General features: G+C 41.3%; 1 protein-coding gene across 2 annotated transcripts in view; it reads right to left on the bottom strand.

The window, feature by feature from the left end:
- The window catches only part of FYB2 (FYN binding protein 2), a 127,179-nt gene that overhangs the window by 14,345 nt on the left and 94,599 nt on the right, over nt 1–18,235 (bottom strand). For both annotated transcript variants that reach the window (XM_078451877.2, XM_060626357.3), the window contains exons 10-15: nt 12,784–12,898; nt 12,653–12,693; nt 11,295–11,358; nt 10,161–10,259; nt 5,440–5,468; nt 3,951–4,011 (exon numbers count right to left, since the gene is read on the bottom strand). In XM_078451877.2, coding sequence (XP_078308003.2) covers nt 3,951–4,011; nt 5,440–5,468; nt 10,161–10,259; nt 11,295–11,358; nt 12,653–12,693; nt 12,784–12,898 — 409 coding nt within the window. The remainder of the gene's footprint in view (nt 1–3,950; nt 4,012–5,439; nt 5,469–10,160; nt 10,260–11,294; nt 11,359–12,652; nt 12,694–12,783; nt 12,899–18,235) is intronic.

The raw sequence follows: 18,235 nt of genomic DNA, 5'->3' as shown, positions 1-18,235 counted from the left end.
TTTCCTTTTTCACCAGAGCTTATTGCTTGAAGTCAAATTACTGGGTAAAGTAAAGGGTGTGGGCATTTTGGATACATATGGCCAAATTATTCTTTCAGAGAGGTCATACCAATTTCTATCCATGCTAGCCATGTGAATATCATGGTCCACTCTGCCCCTTTGTCAACTTATTTTAGCTTTCCTAGGGATCTAGTTAGCTTAAAGAATCTGGCAGGATGAGGATTTTTTATTACCATATCATGGGTAAGAAACAGAGGCTCAGAGAAGTAAGAGGATATGCCACAGGTCTCACTGGCGCCATGTTCCAGTACCAGTGTCCTTTTCAAGATCCCCCTCTTCTTCTTTCCCTTGCTAATCCCCTAAGAGACCTTCTACTCAACAAAAGGAAATAAAAAGCAGAGGTCTGGGATACCTAGTGACAACTTAATCTAGAGCTGTTTAGGCTTCTCCTCAATCTAATACCTATCTACCAAAGTATGACAAGCAAACTAGCCAAGTTTATAAGAATTCAGGTATCGGGGCACTGCGTGGCTCAGTCAGGTAAGTGTCCAACTTCGGCTCAGGTCATGATCTTCCGGTTTGTGGTTCGAGGCCCGCGTCGGGCTCTGTGCTGACCGCTCAGAGCCTGGAGCCTGCTTCAGATTCTGTGTCTCCCTCTCTGTGCCCCTCCCCAGCTCATGCTCTTTCTCTCTCAAAAATAAACATTAAAAAGAAAAAAGGAATTGAGGTATCATCTTCCCTCTCCCTTCTGCTACTTTCTTTCCACCAGTGTTCTATCTGCTACAAATGCCTTTAATAATTAGTGTATGTGAAGCCAAACTACAGATTTACCCTATCACATGAAGAAGGTCTTGTTCAGAATTTAACAGGGCTGATGTGGTAAACATCGTTCATGCACAAAATATTCCTTGGGTACCTACCATCATCTAAGTGCTATATTAGGACCTGGATAATAGAGATGAGGAGGATGTGGTTTCTACCAGAGGATTTCACAGTTTAACAAAATCCACATAAGTTCTCCCCTGAAATCTCTTCTCTCCTTCATTTCTTTCACCCCCCGAGAACATTTGATCATCTTTCATCTGAGCGATCATAATGACATTCTAACATACGTATTACTTCATACTTTCTCTCCAAAGCATTCTGGAGAAGGATCCCTTTACTCTTCCTGAAGTGTAGCTCTGATTACATTGTCCTTTTGCTCAGAGGTTGGACTTCCTCATTTGGCTGTAGGGCAGAAGAGTATCCTGAAAGGGCGCTCCCAGTACAAAACTACTAGATTCAAGTGTCTTAAAAAATTGCTACACTTTACCCTTAGAGTAAGTACTGTGCACAGTACCTTAGCAGCCCCCGCCAACTAAGCTGAAACCAGACAGCAGCAAGCAGTATGCAAGCACAAATGGCCAGTTTGTCCCGTGGAAAATGCTAGCATCAGCACCACAGTATTTCAGGAGATTGAACCTTAGGCCAAGGTCAAGGTAGGAGTTAAGACAGATTGTTATATTGGCATTTTAAAAAGCCAAATGCAGCTCTATGGCTATTTATTCAAGACCCAATGAATGAGAGTATGGAAAACAGAAAATGAAAGGATTAAAAATATAGTAGGGAAATCCTAACTAAAAGAAAGTTCCAGTAGATATATATCAGGAAAATTAGACGTTAAGACAGAGCGTCACTAGGAGATACAACATTGTGTAGTAGTAACTCTTTACTACTGGATTGGGTTTGAATCCTGTTTCTACACTTTACTACCTCTGTGAACTCGGGCAAGTAACAACCTCTATGACTGAGTCTCTCTTCTGAAATGTTTGTATAATAATAGTATCTACCTCATGGGATGGTGGTGAAGATTGAATGAACTAACACATATTAAATGTATGTAACAGTTACTGACCCCAGTAAGAACTACTTATTATTTTTGTTATTAATAGTATTAGGGATAGAGACATCTACCATATGAGGAAGAAACATTAGGTTCGCTATATTTTTAATTTTGTAAGCAACTAACAAAAGAGCCTCAGGATACATCAAACAAAACATGACAGAGCTTTAGGAAGAGACTGACAAGTCTACCATATTTGTGTGAGACTTGAAGCTGTTTCTTTCAAATATTGATGGCTCCAACATCTAAAAATTCATAAATCTACAGATTTTAACAAGAGAATGATTTGAAGAACCTAAGTGGATTGTTGTACCAAACAATTAGAGAGGGCATATTTTTCTAAAGTGCACATGGGACATTTATAGAACTTAACTGTACATTAGGCATGAATCATGTCTTAAAACATGTCAAGGCACAGATAGCAATTACTTTCTCAGGGTACTAATATCTTTTTTTAATGTTTATTTTTGAGAGGGGGAGGGAGGGAGAGAGGGGGGAGGGAGGAAGAGAGAGAGAGAGAAGAGAGAACACAAGTGGGGGAAGGGTAGAGAAAGAGATTCCCAAGCAGGCTCCAAGCTGTCAGCACAGAGCCTGATGCAGGGCTGGAACTCATGAACCATGAGATCATGACCTGAGCCAAAGTTGGATGCTTAACTGACTGAGCCACACAGGTGCCCCTCTGTGTAGTAATATCTTACTAACTACTTTTTCAGAGCACCAGGCTATTAAGATGGAAAGGACACTGGAATAGAGAGCATGGGCACAGGCCTTCAGACATAGAAGCTTGGTATGACAAAGAGGGCATTGTACATCCATGGGGAAAGGTGGGACTATTCAATTAATCATGCAGGACATTTATCCACATGTAAGACAATTTAATTCGATTGATACTTCATTATAGTACCAACACACAAAACTCAGTTCCAGATACGTCTAAGGTTTAAATATAAAAGGCAAAAAATTCAGCAGTTTTAGAAGAAAATATAGGAGGATATCATATGATCTTGGGATAAAGATTTCTTCTAAAGATGCCAAAGGCAACACTCAATTGCTAAATTCAAATACATTAAAATTAAAAATTTCTATTCATTAGAAGACTAGGAAGAATGTTGCGAAGTCAAGCTACAATGGGGGAGAAGGTCTCTGCAACATATATAGCTGACAAAGAGATGATATCTAGAATGCATTAAAAAATCTATAAATAAATAAGAAAAAGACCACCAATGCAATAAGAAAACAGAATAAAAAGGTATGAACGGGCCTTCGATAGAAGATATGAATGGTGAATATTAAAATGGTTTCAACACTTAGTATTTTATACCCACAAAACTGGCAAAGAATTCTCTCTGTGCTAAGTGTTGGTGAGAATGTGGATCAATATTCCCCTTACAAACAGCTGGGAAGAATGTAAATTGGTACAACCACTTTGGAAACTAAGTTGGCATTTTCTTATAAATTTGCATTCCCTTCGGCATTTCTCTTCCCTTCTGAGTCTCTCCTAGGAAAATTCTAGGATATATTCACAGAAGACAGAAGACTATTTATAGCAATAGTGTTTGTAAGTACAAAAAAAAAATTAGAACCCTAAATGAATCAAGGATAAGCAGAGGAGACCTTTCTTTTCAGTCATTTAGTTGAGGGGGAGAGGACAGAAAACAAGTAGCTAGAGAGGGGGCATCAAGTTTCAGGATGGTTTCTTTCTGGTTAGATGGTTATTCTGTCTTTGAGGACAGAGGCTCTGTAAAACACTGCTCGCTATCCTCCGTGTTGCCTTGTACATAGGAGGTTATTAAATCAGGGTATGTTGCATTAAAATGAGTTTCAAGTCTCTAGATTCAAAGGCAAGAAACAGATTCCAAAGCTCCAGTGACTTCTGAATCACCTACTACCGTTAGATCACCTACATTATTCACTGTTTTCCCTTCTTAGTGAGGGGAGGGACATCAGAATCTGACTTTTTATCCAGTTTCTAAGGCTCTGAAGAGGTGGCCCTCTGACCATATTTAACAAACCATCAGGAAATGGATTAGGTATCAGTAGGGATGACCAATGAGGTAAAATGACTTACCTGGATTCTTTTTCATTTATATCGACGTTATCATAGATAATAACTTCCTGAGACCTAAGTTCTAGGGTCAAGACACGAACAAAATAGTCCACTATTAGGTATGGCTCATACAAATTTCTGGGCTTTCCGAATTACCCACAATGTCCACCATTATCCTTAATACCCAATTATCCAGGTGTCTCCCCATGTCTGTCTGATCAAAATCTGATCACAGAACACAGGCTGGAAGGATCAAAGAGCAAAAAGAATCTCCATTTGGGGAGAAATTCAATTAAGAGATTAAAAAAATAGTGGCATGCCCTAGTATCTCAAATACACACATACATATTTATGTCTATTTAGTTTCATGCATGTTTTCAGAAAATATGAGTTGCTGAAAGGGTCATCTTTAGAATAGCTCCCCATCATCCTGGAACTAGGCAAAGATGTTTTACTTCTAGAACAGTAAGAGGGCTTTTCCAAAATCCTGGCAAAAGACAGTTTAAGTAAAATATTCATGTTTTTTTCCTCCTTAATTTTGATTTCAAACCATTGGTAACTGTTCTTCTATAATAATCTTGCATAAAATTATTGGACATTTTCAGTTTGGGATATTCACATTCCTTGGTGCTTTACCTAGAATCCCATGTTTAAGTGATTCACCACTTGAATGAGTTTGAGACTTTCTAGTATAATTTCATAATTCATATTTGATTTTTCATAAATTTGGCTGCGAGTACAATGCATGTCTATTCTATGTTGGCTTTTTGGATTTTTACGTGGACCAAGGAAACTTGGGGGGGACCTATGATTTTACCAGGCTTATTTATATAACCTTCACTTGTTATTTAGTACAGCAAACTCATATTTCTGAAATATAATATACATTTGAATTGCCTAATCAGAGTGAAATCAAAGTACCACCATGGCTAAGGCTTACAAACAAAACCAGCAAACAACACATGGCCTTCTTACTGGCAGATTCAACTCACTGTACATGTATTGAGATCATACTATGGATCAGACAATGTACTAATCTGTGCATTATTGTTTTTATAGCAAAGAATATTCCAGTAACCCATCCTTGATTCAGCTAGTCAGTGTACTGCAACTTGATCATGTCCAACTTATTAGGTCTTAATTAGGGTGATTTGGCTGTCAAATCCTACAAGAGCTGTGTGGTATAATGTAAAATGCACGAGCTTTGTAATCAGAGAAACTTGAGTACAAATCCTAGATCACTAAGGTATGGATATGGGTCCTAGAGCTTCCTAAAAAGATACTATTTTTCTGGGATTTTAAGAGGCCTGGTATATAGTAGGCACTTGAGAAACGTTATTGATCTTCCCCAACGTAAGTTATACTGTTGGATAAAATGTGGTCTTTGATCTTTATGTCTCAAACTTTCATTAACTATGGAATGAAGGAAGGATTACTACTTCTCTTTCCCTGCCTCTGAATATGCCAGGACTGAGTAGTTTTGTGCCAGTAGTAAGTGAATGTCACTTACCTAAATTAGGCAGCGAAATGGAAAATGCACTGTTGATTGACAGGAGACACAAAAGGGTTAAGGAAAAAAGCCAGGTTCAGAAAGATTAGCTGATCCATCTCAAATAACATATTGGTGACTAGGTTTCTTGCTGCAAATGCATCTAGGCAAAGATGTGAAGCAAACCTCTCCTGTAGCTTTGTTCTGATCAACTGTCCCCCTGCTTCCACACCACCATTTAAAAATGAGCTTATGTACCCCTGGGACCACCCATAGTTCCCTCCCCTAACTAGACAACTTCAGGCTCTGCCCTGTCCATTCACAAGATCCTGTTTCCACCTTCAAACCTTCCAAGATGCCCATCAAATACAGGCCTACCTTGTTTCACTGCAATTCACAGACACTGCGTTTTTGACAAATAGGTTTGTGATAACTTGCCATCAGCAAGCCTGTCAACACTGTTTTTCCAAGAACATTTTCTTAATGTCTCTGGATCATATTTTGGTAATTCTTGAAGCATTTCAAGTTTTTTCATTATTATTCATTATGGTGATCCGTGATCAGTGATTAGGACTCAGTAAAGCTCAGAAGATGGTTAGCATTTTTAGCAACAGATTTTTAAATTAAGGTACGTACACTTTTTTAGACATGTTTCACGCTTAGTAGACCACAGTATAAACACAACTTTTATATGAACTGGGAAACCAAAAAACTGGACTCACTTTATTGCTAACATTTGCTTTGTCGCGATGGTCTGGAACCCAATGCACAATATCTCTGAGCTGCACCTGGACATCCACTGTGGTGAAAGAGAACCACCCTCTGCAGACATGGGACCCCGCCTACATGTATGGTTAAGCCAAAAGGATATCTTGAGGGCAGAATTCCAGGCCAGGGGGGGATGGGAGATAGCAAATTGCTAAGTGGGAGAGGGGCATTTGGCCCGAGTAGATTGTTCGGTTACACAGTTAAGGAGATGGAAGGAAGCAGGGTGTGGTAGAAAAAAAAATCCACGTATTTTAAGCAGTGAGTTTCAGTGCAGTCCGACGGGGACACTCACCACGGGCCAGACCCCTGTGCTGGGTATATAAAATGATCAGACACAGTTTCTACCCTGAAGTAGCCGGGCGTTTAGTGAGGGAGACCCAAAGTACAACACTGTGTGATAAGAACCTAAGAAAGGAATGTCCAAAGAAACAGCACTTCTGGGAAAATCAGCTAACCTTTATGCAAGCCTCAGGTTCTTCATTTCTAGAGTGAACACCAGCTCTATCACACGGGGAGTATTAGAGCTGCATGGGCGTACCTAAGTAGATGTGCCTGGGAAAGAGCTGAGGACGTTCAATGGTCCCTGCTGTCAGTGACTGTACAACCAGACCTGGTGCCATCAGAACAGAGGAGCAACAGTCCCTGGGGCCAGAAGGAGCTGCATCTGACTCTGAGTTCTGCCACTTGTCCACTTACCTGTGCAAGTCACATAACTTTTCAAAGCCCTAATTTTTCATCCGTGAAATGGATGAAAGAGTTTCTATCGCATCGTGAATGGAAAGAGTTTCTATCGCATCGTGAGTATTGTGAGAACTGGAGAGAGAACACACGTGAAGCCCTTCACCCTCCCTGTCCTCAATGCCTAGTTAGCGTACTTCCTTGGCTTCTCCACTCAAGGGTTCCTAGCTCAGCAAAGCCTTTCTTAATGCCAACTCCGTTCCTCTATTTTTTTGGGTCAGGGTGATGGTAGCTCCTATTTAAACATAGAAACGGAGGCTACAAAGTCTAGAACGATATTGCCTTCCTCTAGGTCATTTAACTCACTCATCAGCTATTTACCGAGTACCTATCATGTCTCACGCACTGTTCTTTATACTGGAGATACAGCAGGGGACAAAACCATGAGTGCCCTCATGGATTCTAGCAGGGTGAAGCAGATGCAACAAGGATTTTTATGTTCTGTCAACTAAGGAGAGAAGTGCAACTGAACAAAAGAGAGCAAGATGAGGGGCCAGGAGGGCTGCAGGTGAGAGCTGGTCTGCCATTTTTCGGAAGATGGTCAGGGAAGGGTTCGCTGATAAGGCAACTTGAGTAGAAATCTGAAGGAAGGGAGGGGGTGAGCCACACTGCTATCTGAATGAAAGCATTCTGGGAAAGGGAATGGCCAATGCAGAGACCGACAGGCAGAGGTGTGCTTGTTCTCTTTAAAGAAAAACAAGAAGTTGGTGCATCTGGAATGGAGGGTGTGAGTACAGGTTTAACATCTAGTTCCCATGTAAAACTCACAGCAGAGCTGAGACCAGTTGGCATTTAATTCTTGGCTTATTTCTACCTAAATCAGACCATTTCATGACTGTCCTAATAGTGTGTGTATCCGAGAGAAAGAGAGGGTGGAGAGCCTTACTCTTTTTCCATGTCACATTCCCAGTGTTGCAAAACCTCTCTCTGAAGGTAAGGTAATCAAGTAGGAGTGGGTGTTCAATCAAAAAGCTCAATAAAAACAGTAATAAATTCTATCTTGTCCTGTTATATCTACACGTTATTAATTGAAAAATTAAGGCTGAGGGGCAGATTTTGCCAAAATTTATGAGAAAAATATATCTTATTTTTATTTGAGAGAGATAGAGTGAGTTGGGAAGAGGGGCAGAGGGAGAGAGGGAGGGAGGGAGGGAGAGGGGGAGAGAGAGAGGGAGAGCGAGAGAGAGAGAATCCCAAGCAGGCTCCATACAGTGGGAAGCCGGATGCAGGGTTCCATCCCATGACCCTGGGATCATGATCTGAGCTGAAACCCAGGGCCGGTCACTCAACTGACTGAGCCATGCAGGTGCCCAAGGAAAAAATCTTATTAGACCTCCCTAAAGATGAAACATCTTTCTCTGCAGGTAGTAAATTTCTCTTTTATAGAGGTGTGCAAGCACAGATATTTGGCTCGTTAGGAAGTTTCCAGGAAAGCTTTTGTACTGCATTACACTAGATAATATGGATTTCTCTTATAACCCTGTGATTCTCTAACTTTAAGAAAAAAGGTTTCTCAGGAGTATTAATAGATGTTAGAAGACATGCACAGGATGTTAGGGAGACACAGAGGAGACACAGGTAATCCAGGTCTGGGTAGAGAGGTTCAGGAAAGGTGTCCCAGAAGGGATACTGTTTGACCAAATTTTAAGGGAAGACCAGAACTCTGATAATCAAAGGAGGTTGGAGGAGGGCGGGTGCATTCCAGACCAAGGGAATGTCATGGTTAAAGCAAGGAGGCACCAATACCATGGCAGAATTACATCTGTCAGGTATTTATATGGGATGGTAAAGGAAATCTGAGTGAGAGATGGAACTGGACAAAAAGGGAGCTTCCATAAAATATTCACTTGCCATAGAAAAAGCCTGGGTATTCTAAAAGTCGTTAAGGAGTCACTGAATAATTCTAAGAAAAAGGAAATGAGATTTGCATTAAAAAATATCAGCATTTTCACCTGGATCAATTTTTTTTTAATGTTTATTTATTTTTGAGACAGAGAGAGACAGAGAGAGACAGAGCATGAGCAGGGAAGGGGCAGAGAGAGATGGAGACACAGAATGTGAAGCAGGCTCCAGGCTCTGAGCTGTCAGCAAAGAGCCTGATGCGGGGCTCAAACTCACGAACCGTGAGATCATGGCCCGAGCCTAAGTCGGACGCTTAACTGACTGAGCCACCCAGGTGCCCCGCCTGGATCAATTTTTTAAGGGACCACAGGCATCATGCTAATCGTTTTTTGTCAGAAGCATCTAACCTGCCAGGGCCCGAGTATGCCTTCATGCGTAGGTCTAACTAACCACTGGAGCCCTACTTCCATGGTCAGGAGTACAATCCGTGAACACGACAGTCTGTTGGATCTCTTGGTAGATCTAGATCCAGCAGACAACTGGACTAAAAATCATGTAACTTTCAGCTTCTACGAAGGACGAGAACGTCACGGTAGAGTAGTAATTCCATGCCAATGTATCTGGTGACCTTAGGGAAATTATTTTATTGTCCCCTGCTCTTATAAAACACAGATCTCTGTCTATATCCATTTCTACATATTAGAGAAGTGCCTGCAGAAACTGCCCAGCCTCTCTTGTAGGCAAGAGGAAACATGGGCTGGGGCATGATTTGCCCACAACTGCACACTGAGTAAACGACAAAGCTGTAACTAGCATCCAGAATCCAGGCCTCCCATACTGCTGGCGAACGTGTAACCTTCTCAACCACTGGTAATTAGTGCGGAGATCTTGGAGGGCCCTTTCCAGGTCTAACACCTTGAGATATATGAACCAGTCAGCTGCAAAGTTCATCTCCCCTGTCTACACATTACTTCTCTCTGGAGATGCAAATTAGAATACAGAAGTGTAGACAGGTAAAACACTGAAACTCGCAGGGCCAAGACAACATACAAGGACATAATTAATAACACAATGGCCGGTGATAACAGGGATCTATGGCAACAAAATTACTTTCTGGACTTTGCTTAGGCTTTCCTCTCTACCCTTGTTTACAACCCTGTTTCATCAATTTTTTTTTTTTTTTCCCTAAACGGATGTTGTCACCTCCTTATTACTAGCTGTGGGTGTGGTTTATTCACAAATTGGAAAGAAGAGGCAGGTGATAAGCAGGCCTTTGGCTTTGGTTTCTGATACCCCCTGCACCGTTTCTGAGACTAGGACGCAGAGCCACAGGGCTGACACTGCGAGTTCTCCCATGGGGGGGAAAACAAAAACAACTGCCAAAGACTTTTTACCTCACATTTTCTTTCAACTTGTTTTTCTTCATTTTAAATCTGTTCTTTTCTTTCTTCAAGAATTTCTGCAGTCTTTTAAGGGCTTCTTTTCCATCTAAGCTAAGAGGAATCAGAGGATATAAACAACATGGCATTTGAGAGAGTACTAGAGAAGGAAGAGGCTCATTCCAGAACACGTCCCACTCCAGGAAGCAAGAGCAAATGCCTCATCAACCTCTGTGCTATTCTTATTTGTTTAGATGCCAATATGAAGTAACACATGCCAGTCAGCTACGAAGGGAATTATACTTCAGTACAAGCTTCATCCACCGCGAATGGTCTCTATTTCGTACATGTGAAGCAAGAGCTTCCTTTCAGAGAAGATGACTTAGGGAAAGAATAGTTTACAAACTATACTGGAAATACAGCAATTCTGGCTCCTGAAATCCATGTCACCAACTTTTAATTGACTGACTGATATTACAACAATGGTGGTACATTTATTGCCCAGTTAATGATTAAAACTCTTCCAAATATGCTCTTGGGTTTTTTTAGGGGAGCTGGAGAGGGAATGATACATCCACACCATCCCACCCAGCATGGAACACTACTCCTCCCTCCAACCCTTGAACTTCTTGCTTTTGACCGTTGCTGTTTTCATTTCCACAATGTGCCCTCAGTAACTAAAGTTGACGAATAAGGCCCATTTGAACAAATATTCCCGATAACACTGAATTCTTAGATATTAAATTAAGTCTAAATTCCCAGAGACAGTCTTCTTAACTTGCAAAGACACAAATTAAGTCATAACCAGTGATTTCTTTCTGCAAATGCTATGATAGGGCCGAAGCGAGTTTTATTACTATTTACTTCTCCCTTTTGACTTAATTACTAACACGATATTAAAGTTCCCTACTTGGAGAGATGGGCATTTTCTTAAGAGAGAAAAGCAATATGATTAAAGATTCTAGCATATGACTGTACACAATCCCAAGTCTCTTATTCATCACAATTGTAGATTAAAGTAGCTTCTCTCTACTCATGACGCAAATCCTAAGGATGACAGAGTCAAAGGAAGATGACTACTTCTTAAAGTCTGATTTTCCTATACCGGCGATACTATTAGCTACAAAGCTAAGAAAGAGAGGAACTCACTCTATTTTTGGGTAGTTGCCTTTTGTTTTGTAGACCTCTTCATACACTTCTTCACTATTTTCTTCTGGAATTAAAAGAACTGTTTTCATGTATTACAATGACAATAGCTCAAATTCATATTTCACCAGAAATTATTGGATACCTATCATGTGCTAGGTACACTTTCATGTCAGGCACGTTTTTAAAAATATTTTTTAATGTTTATTTATTTTTGAGAGAGAGAGAGAGTGCAAGCAGGAGAGGGGCAGAGAGGGACACAGAAATCTAAGCAGGCTCTAGGCTCTGAGCTGTCAGCACAGAGCCTGATGGGGGGCTTGAAGGGAGATCATGACCTGAGCTTATGTTGGATGCTCAACAGACTGAGCCACATTTTCTTTTAAAGTTTATTTATTTATTTGGAGAGAAAGGGACAGAGAACCCCAAGCAGACTCCGTGCTGTTAGCACAGAGCCCAACACAGGGCTTGATACCATGAACCATGAGATCATGACCTGAGCCAAAACCATGTGTCAGATGCTTAATCAACTGAGCCACCCAGGTCCCTCAGGCATATGGTAAAAATAATTAAACCCCTATAAAAGTAGGTACAAAATGAAAATTCATATTTGCTTCTCCCCTGATCCTAAGTCTGATCTGATATAGTCAAAGAAAGCAGGTTTATCAACAGATTCCATCCTTCTACTCTCTTCCTTTGCATATTTTGTATATAACATTCAGAGTCTATAAACATCACATGCTGTGTTGGATGTTGGGGCAATAAAGGGGAACCAAAGCATCCTGAATAATCTTCCCGTTCTTAGCATGGCTTTAGCCTAGCCTAATACATCAGCTTAAGATACACAGATACAATTGAAGGCTACCCTGTATAGGAGGATTTTCAAGTTTAATTTTTTTTTTTAATTTTTTTAATGTTTATTTATTTTTGAGACAGAGAGAGACAGAGCATGAACGGGGGAGGGGCAGAGAGAGAGGGAGACACAGAATCGGAAGCAGGCTCCAGGCTCTGAGCCATCAGCCCAGAGCCCGACGCGGGGCTCAAAATCATGGACTGTGAGATCATGACCCGAGCCGAAGTTGGACGCTTAACCGACTGAGCCACCCAGGCGCCCCTCAAGTTTAATTTTTTTTAATGTTTATTTTTGAGAGAGACAGACAGTGTGTGAATGGGGGAGGGGCAGAGGAAGAGGGAGACAGAGAATCCAAGGCAGGCTCCAGGCTCTGAGCTGTCAGCACAGAGCCCCATGCGGGGCTTGAACCCACACACTGTGAGACCATGACCTGAGCCAAAGTCGGGCTCTCAACCGACTGAGCCACCCAGGCCCCCCCCACCCACATTTGCAAACGTCTTCTTATACTTACCATCATCTGAAGCAAATGAGCTAGAGAAATCTGACCTTGTTCTGTGGGGAGAAGTAACGCAGAGACCATTAACCTGTTGTGTTGTACCTTTAAAGTCTTACCACACTGCTGAAGGGCTGAGATGCACTTACCTCCCTCTGCTGGGGCACTCAACATCGTTGTACGTCTCCTCTGAGATGGAGCGAGGCTTCCACGCCCCCTGGCCTGGCATTTCTTTAGTGACCTCCAAGGCCTCCACATACCCACCTATAAAGAAAACAGAGAAAGTCCTGGAAGAATAGCTCATCAAGTGCTACTAGCATAAATGCATTTGCACATGGCAGTGGAGGCAAGAACAGGAAAGGCAGATTTCATCAACTAAAACCGGATTATAATCTTGATGTGTGCGTTTCTTTGGCAAACCATTTTGCCTTGCAGAGACTCAGTTATGGTTCTCTGAAGTTGGGATAATAAGAACACGGACTCTTAAGTGAGTGTGGCAAGGATGAATACGTATTCATGAAGGTGCTCGTTACCTAGTGACCAGTAACTCCTCCCTCTTCTCTGATGGCTCTTCTGTAATCTCAGACCTCAGATGGTGATATCCTCCAGGGTACAGCCCTGGGGCTTCTCTCTGTTTATAAATTTTTTTTTAATGTTTATTTTATTTTATTTTATTTTATTTTAATTTTTAAAAAATTTTTTTAAACGTTTATTTATTATTGAAAGACAGAGAGAGTCAGAGCGTGAGCAGGGGAGGGGCAGAGGGAGACACAGAATCCGAAGCAGGCTCCAGGCTCTGAACTGTCGGCACAGAGCCCGACGCAGGGCTCAAACTCACAAACTGCGAGATCATGACCTGAGCCGAAGTCGGAGGCTTAACCAACTGAGCCACCCAGGCACCCCTTTAATGTTTATTTTTGAGAGAGAGAGAGCATGAGAGCGAGTGGGGGAAGGGCAGAGAGGGAGGGAGGGAGGGAGGGAGGGAGGGAGGGAGGGAGGGAGGGAGAGAGAGAGACAGACTCCGAAGCAGGCTCCAAGCTCTGAGCTGTCAGCACTGAGTCTGACACGGGTCTCAAACTCACCAACTATGAGATCATGACCTGAGCTGAAGTGGGATGTTTAACCGACTGAGCCACCCAGGCGCCCCACTCTCTCTTGAAATTTAGATGATCTTATTCAGTTGTGTGGCACTTTTCTCTTCAAATTTCTTAGACCAGTTGATTGAGCGAGCACATTAGCATTTCCTTACTCCTTAGTGATGGAATTAGCCAGAAGATGGGGTGCCAGGTTGAAAAATGTACAGGGATTGTGGGCACAAATAGCGAGTCCTGTTAACTGCAGGTGCTGGTTTATTTCACAGAGCTATACGCTTGTCATAACCATAAAACTGTCGTATTTTTATCAGTTAGCATAGTTTAATATTTCGAGTACGGGTGATTCAGAACCATTTTCACACATGAACTGTTAATCAGAAAGAAGAAGTGATACATCTGAGAAATAAGCAAGAAGCAAGCGGACTTGTGTCAATTAAATGAACCAAGTAACAAAATTTTAACCCCTGATAAGAAGTCAGCATGTTCGAACCCCAAACTATCTCAGGCACGTCAGCTCCTAGAGCCGTAATGTGGTGCTTTTCCATAAGAGGTTAGCAGCAAGTTTCTCCCAGCACAAAACAAAGATGCTGCACACACAGGTGCCTAACTCCTAGTTCAAGACCGCTTTTTTTTCTTTTTTAATCCTTCCTTTTGGCTGCGGCAAATGTTCAAGTTTATGGCTTCCTCTTAAAAACACAGACAGCTCCCAAATTTACATCTCTCACTTAGACATCTTTCACAAATTGTAGATTCTCCCTCACCCTTCACGTCACTCCCATTTGGTTGTCTAAATACATTATGTTCCAAACCAAACTCAAGGTTTCTTCTCTGCAAATCTGCATTTCCTGAGGTCGGTCCCAGCTAAGTCAACAGTGGCAGCTCGTCCTTTCTGTCGTTCGGGTCCCAAACAGGAAGACGTCCTTGACTCTCTTCTCTACTTGCAAATTCTATCCTGAATCCAAGCACGGCTCAACAAGTCTACCACACACGCTCCTCCAAGCTCCCGTCCCTTCTCTCTCACGTTAGTTCCACATGCTCCTGACAGGCCCCTGATCGATCCCTTCGCATTTCTTCTTTCACGACAGGGGCCAGGATAATTCTTTAAATGCAATCAGATCACTCTGTTCTTGTGCTCACAGCCTGTCATTTGTTCTTAAAAACCCGTCAACGTAAATGTCAAAGTTCTTGCAATGGTCTGTAGAAGCCCCCACGCTATCCGGCCCCTTGTCATGTCTCTGACCTCATCTTCTACCACACTCTGCTCCAGCCACACACCTCCTGGCTGCTCTGCCCCCACACCCGGTAGGCTCCTGCCCCAGGATATTGGCACTCCTTCTCCCCTCTCCCCCGGAACATTCTTATCCTAGATACACATGGCTCTCCTCATCTACGTTACAGCTTTGAAGTCACCTATGAACACTTGAAAAATGCCACTTCTACCTCTCCTTGGCTTTCCTGATTCTCTTTCCTTGCCTTATCTTTTTCCCTGTAACATTTACTACCATTCCATATAGTGGATATTTTATTGTTTATATATTTATGATCTGTCTCCTCTGATTAGAATGCAACCTCTGTGAGGATAGGAATTTTTATCAGTTTTGTCGACTACTATACCCCCAGCCCCCGGACCAGTGCCGGGCACATAAAAGGCACTCCAATATTTTTTAATATTAAATGATTTGAATAGATAGGTCTTCTAACAGAAGTGTTTTCTGTACTGAATTTTTAGTTATAGTGTACTGATATTTTAAATTTTCTATCTAGTGTCTCATTACATACTTGTTATTTGTTTTTTCTTCCCCTTCATCCTCCTCTTTCTTGACTGAGATTTCTTCTCTTTATTCTTTTTTCTTTTCTATTTGTTTGGAAGTTTCCATTTGTTTAGAAGTTACCCGAGTATGTTTTCAATTTTACTTCTAACACACAGGAAAAAGCACACATCCTAAGAGTACAGCTCAATGGTTTTTCCCAAGTTGAACATATTCATGCATGGAGCACATATTTCAAAAACCTAACACTGCCAGTGCCCCCCCGAGCCCCTCCCACACTCTGTTCTGGTCGTCATTCCTTCTCACAAGGGTAGCCACCATCGTTAATGCCTAACGCATGAAGTAAATTCTGCTTGTTTCTGAACTTTTATTAATGGAATCATTCAGAATGTTTTCTTTGGTGTCGCCTACTTCAATACTCCGTGACATTCATCTGTGTTGTTGCATATAGCTGTAATTTGTTCCTTCTCGTAACTATTCCATTGTGTGAATACACTACATTTATTCATTGTACTTTAGATGGACATGTGGACAGTTTCCAGTGTGAGGCTATTATAAAAAGTTCTGCTATGAACATCTTGTATCTATCTTGGTAGACTGAAGGATGCATTTCTATTGGTACAAGAACAGGCACGGCGTTGCCAGTCATAGGCATACGCCGGACTTTAATAGATACTGCCAGACGGTTTTCCAAGGTGAGTACCCCAGTTCACAGTCCCAGCAAGTGTAGGAGAGTTCTAGCTGCTCCACAGCTTCACTAACACTTGGTATTTTTAGTCCTTTTTACTTTAGCCATTTTGGGTGGGCAGGTAGCGATACCCCATTGTAGGTTTCATTTCACTTTCCCCACGACTTAATGAAGAGCTCTTTATTATGTATTTACTTTTTGAATATCTTCGAGTGAAGTACCTGTTCAAGCATTTTCCTAATTTCATTTTTCTGATTTCTATTCTTCTTAAGTTTATTTATTTATTTTGAGAGAGAGGGGGCCATGAACGCATGTGCAAATGGGGGAAGGGGCAGAGAAAGACGGAAAGAAAGAATCCCAAGCGGGCTGTGCACTGTCAGCATGGGGCTGAAACTCACGAACTGTGAAATCACAACCTGAGCCAAAATCAAGAGTTGGATGCTTAACCGACTGAGTCACGCAGGTGCCCCTGATTTTTTTTTTTATATTTTCTGGGTACAGTGACGTTCACAGAAGCTTTATATATTCCATCTGAGTCCTTTGTCATATATCTGTATGTACAGATCTCTCTCTCTCTCTCTAGATATCTGTATATCAAATAACATCTTCCACTCTGCTCTTGCCATTTCACTCTGGTATCTTTTGATGAATATATCCTAGCTATGCTCTTCTAAGGCTAACGTAAATTAATGCTACAATTAAAAACCTTAGACCGCTTTGTGAGTTACCTTCTCAAAGTATGTGCTATTAATGTTCAGTATTTTTTCCCCTCTCCCCAGTTTTATGTTCTTGGTTTTTTTTTGTTTTTTTTTTTTCAGTTGATATTTTTGGTCAGCTTTTTTCTTGCATCCAAAATTCTCTATCCAGGATTATCTTCCTTCTGCCTGAAGTATATGCTTTAGAATCTCCTTTAGAGATTTCATTTGGTGATAAAAGTCTCTTTTTGTCTGAAAATACCTTAATTTTTCTTATACTGTTGACCTGCATTTGCACGGGCTGCACAATTCTAGACAGACACTCAGGATCCTTCGGCTGCACTGTATTCAAGTTACACAGTCTTGTTGAGAACTCAGCAGTCAGCCTGCTTGTTTCTTTCTGGGTGACTGACCTTTTTCTTTGCTTTGAAGATATTTTCTTATTCTTCAGTTTCTTTAAGATCTAACTAGGTGTGTTCTTTTATTTATCCTGCTTGAGAACTTTGGGGCTTCTTCAACTACAAACTGATTATCTTTCCACAATTCTAGAAAATGATGAGACATTATCTTTTTACTTTTTCCACTTTCAACTCTTTCTAAGGCCCCTTTGTAGAACTCTGACTTGATGTCACTTTTAAGATTTTTTTCTTTTATCCTTGAGGATTCTTATCCTCTCATTCTTTCCTATCATTCCCTACGGACTATGTTGGGATAATTTCTCTGAATCTATCTCCTAGTTCCTTAATTTCCTATTCACCCGTGTCTAATCTGATATCACTCCCTTTCTATATCACTTTATCAAATTACTGTTTATCTCTATCAATTCTGTTTGTCCCCTGTTCCTATTCTTTTTACTTTTTAAAATCTACTATGATGTTTTGTATTTAACAACTCTCATATCTGTACTATCTTTCAGGTTGGTTCCTGTTGTCTGTTGTTCTGCTGGTCTCCAATCACCGTGACTTGTTTGCTTGTGTGTTTAGTAATTGTGGCCTATGAACTGTTAATTTTTAAAAGTATACATTGTGGAATTACTTGAAACCTAGGATGGAAGGAGGCTGCATCAAAGAGGATTTTGTGTGCTTCTAGCAGTGATCTGGGAGGGCTCACAAGTTGATACACATTAGACTAAATTGGGTTTCCTCTGGACTACACACATAGTAGTGGGGATTTGAAATGCAGGTGGGCAAGACAATCAGCTCATGGGAATCTTTTTTTTTTTTTTTTTTTTTTTTCCCTTCAGCCAGCATCAGGGTCAAAACGGACTGGTTTTGGCTCTCTGAAGCAATACTTTTTTTAGATTGTTCGTTTTTACAAGAGGCCTATTTACATAGGAGTATAGAAAGACACGCCAT

The sequence above is a fragment of the Panthera onca genome, chromosome C1, assembly GCF_046562875.1.
Source record: "Panthera onca isolate mPanOnc1 chromosome C1, mPanOnc1 haplotype 2, whole genome shotgun sequence".
NCBI classification, from domain to species: domain Eukaryota; kingdom Metazoa; phylum Chordata; class Mammalia; order Carnivora; family Felidae; genus Panthera; species Panthera onca.
This window is presented reverse-complemented; position numbering and strand designations above follow the sequence as displayed.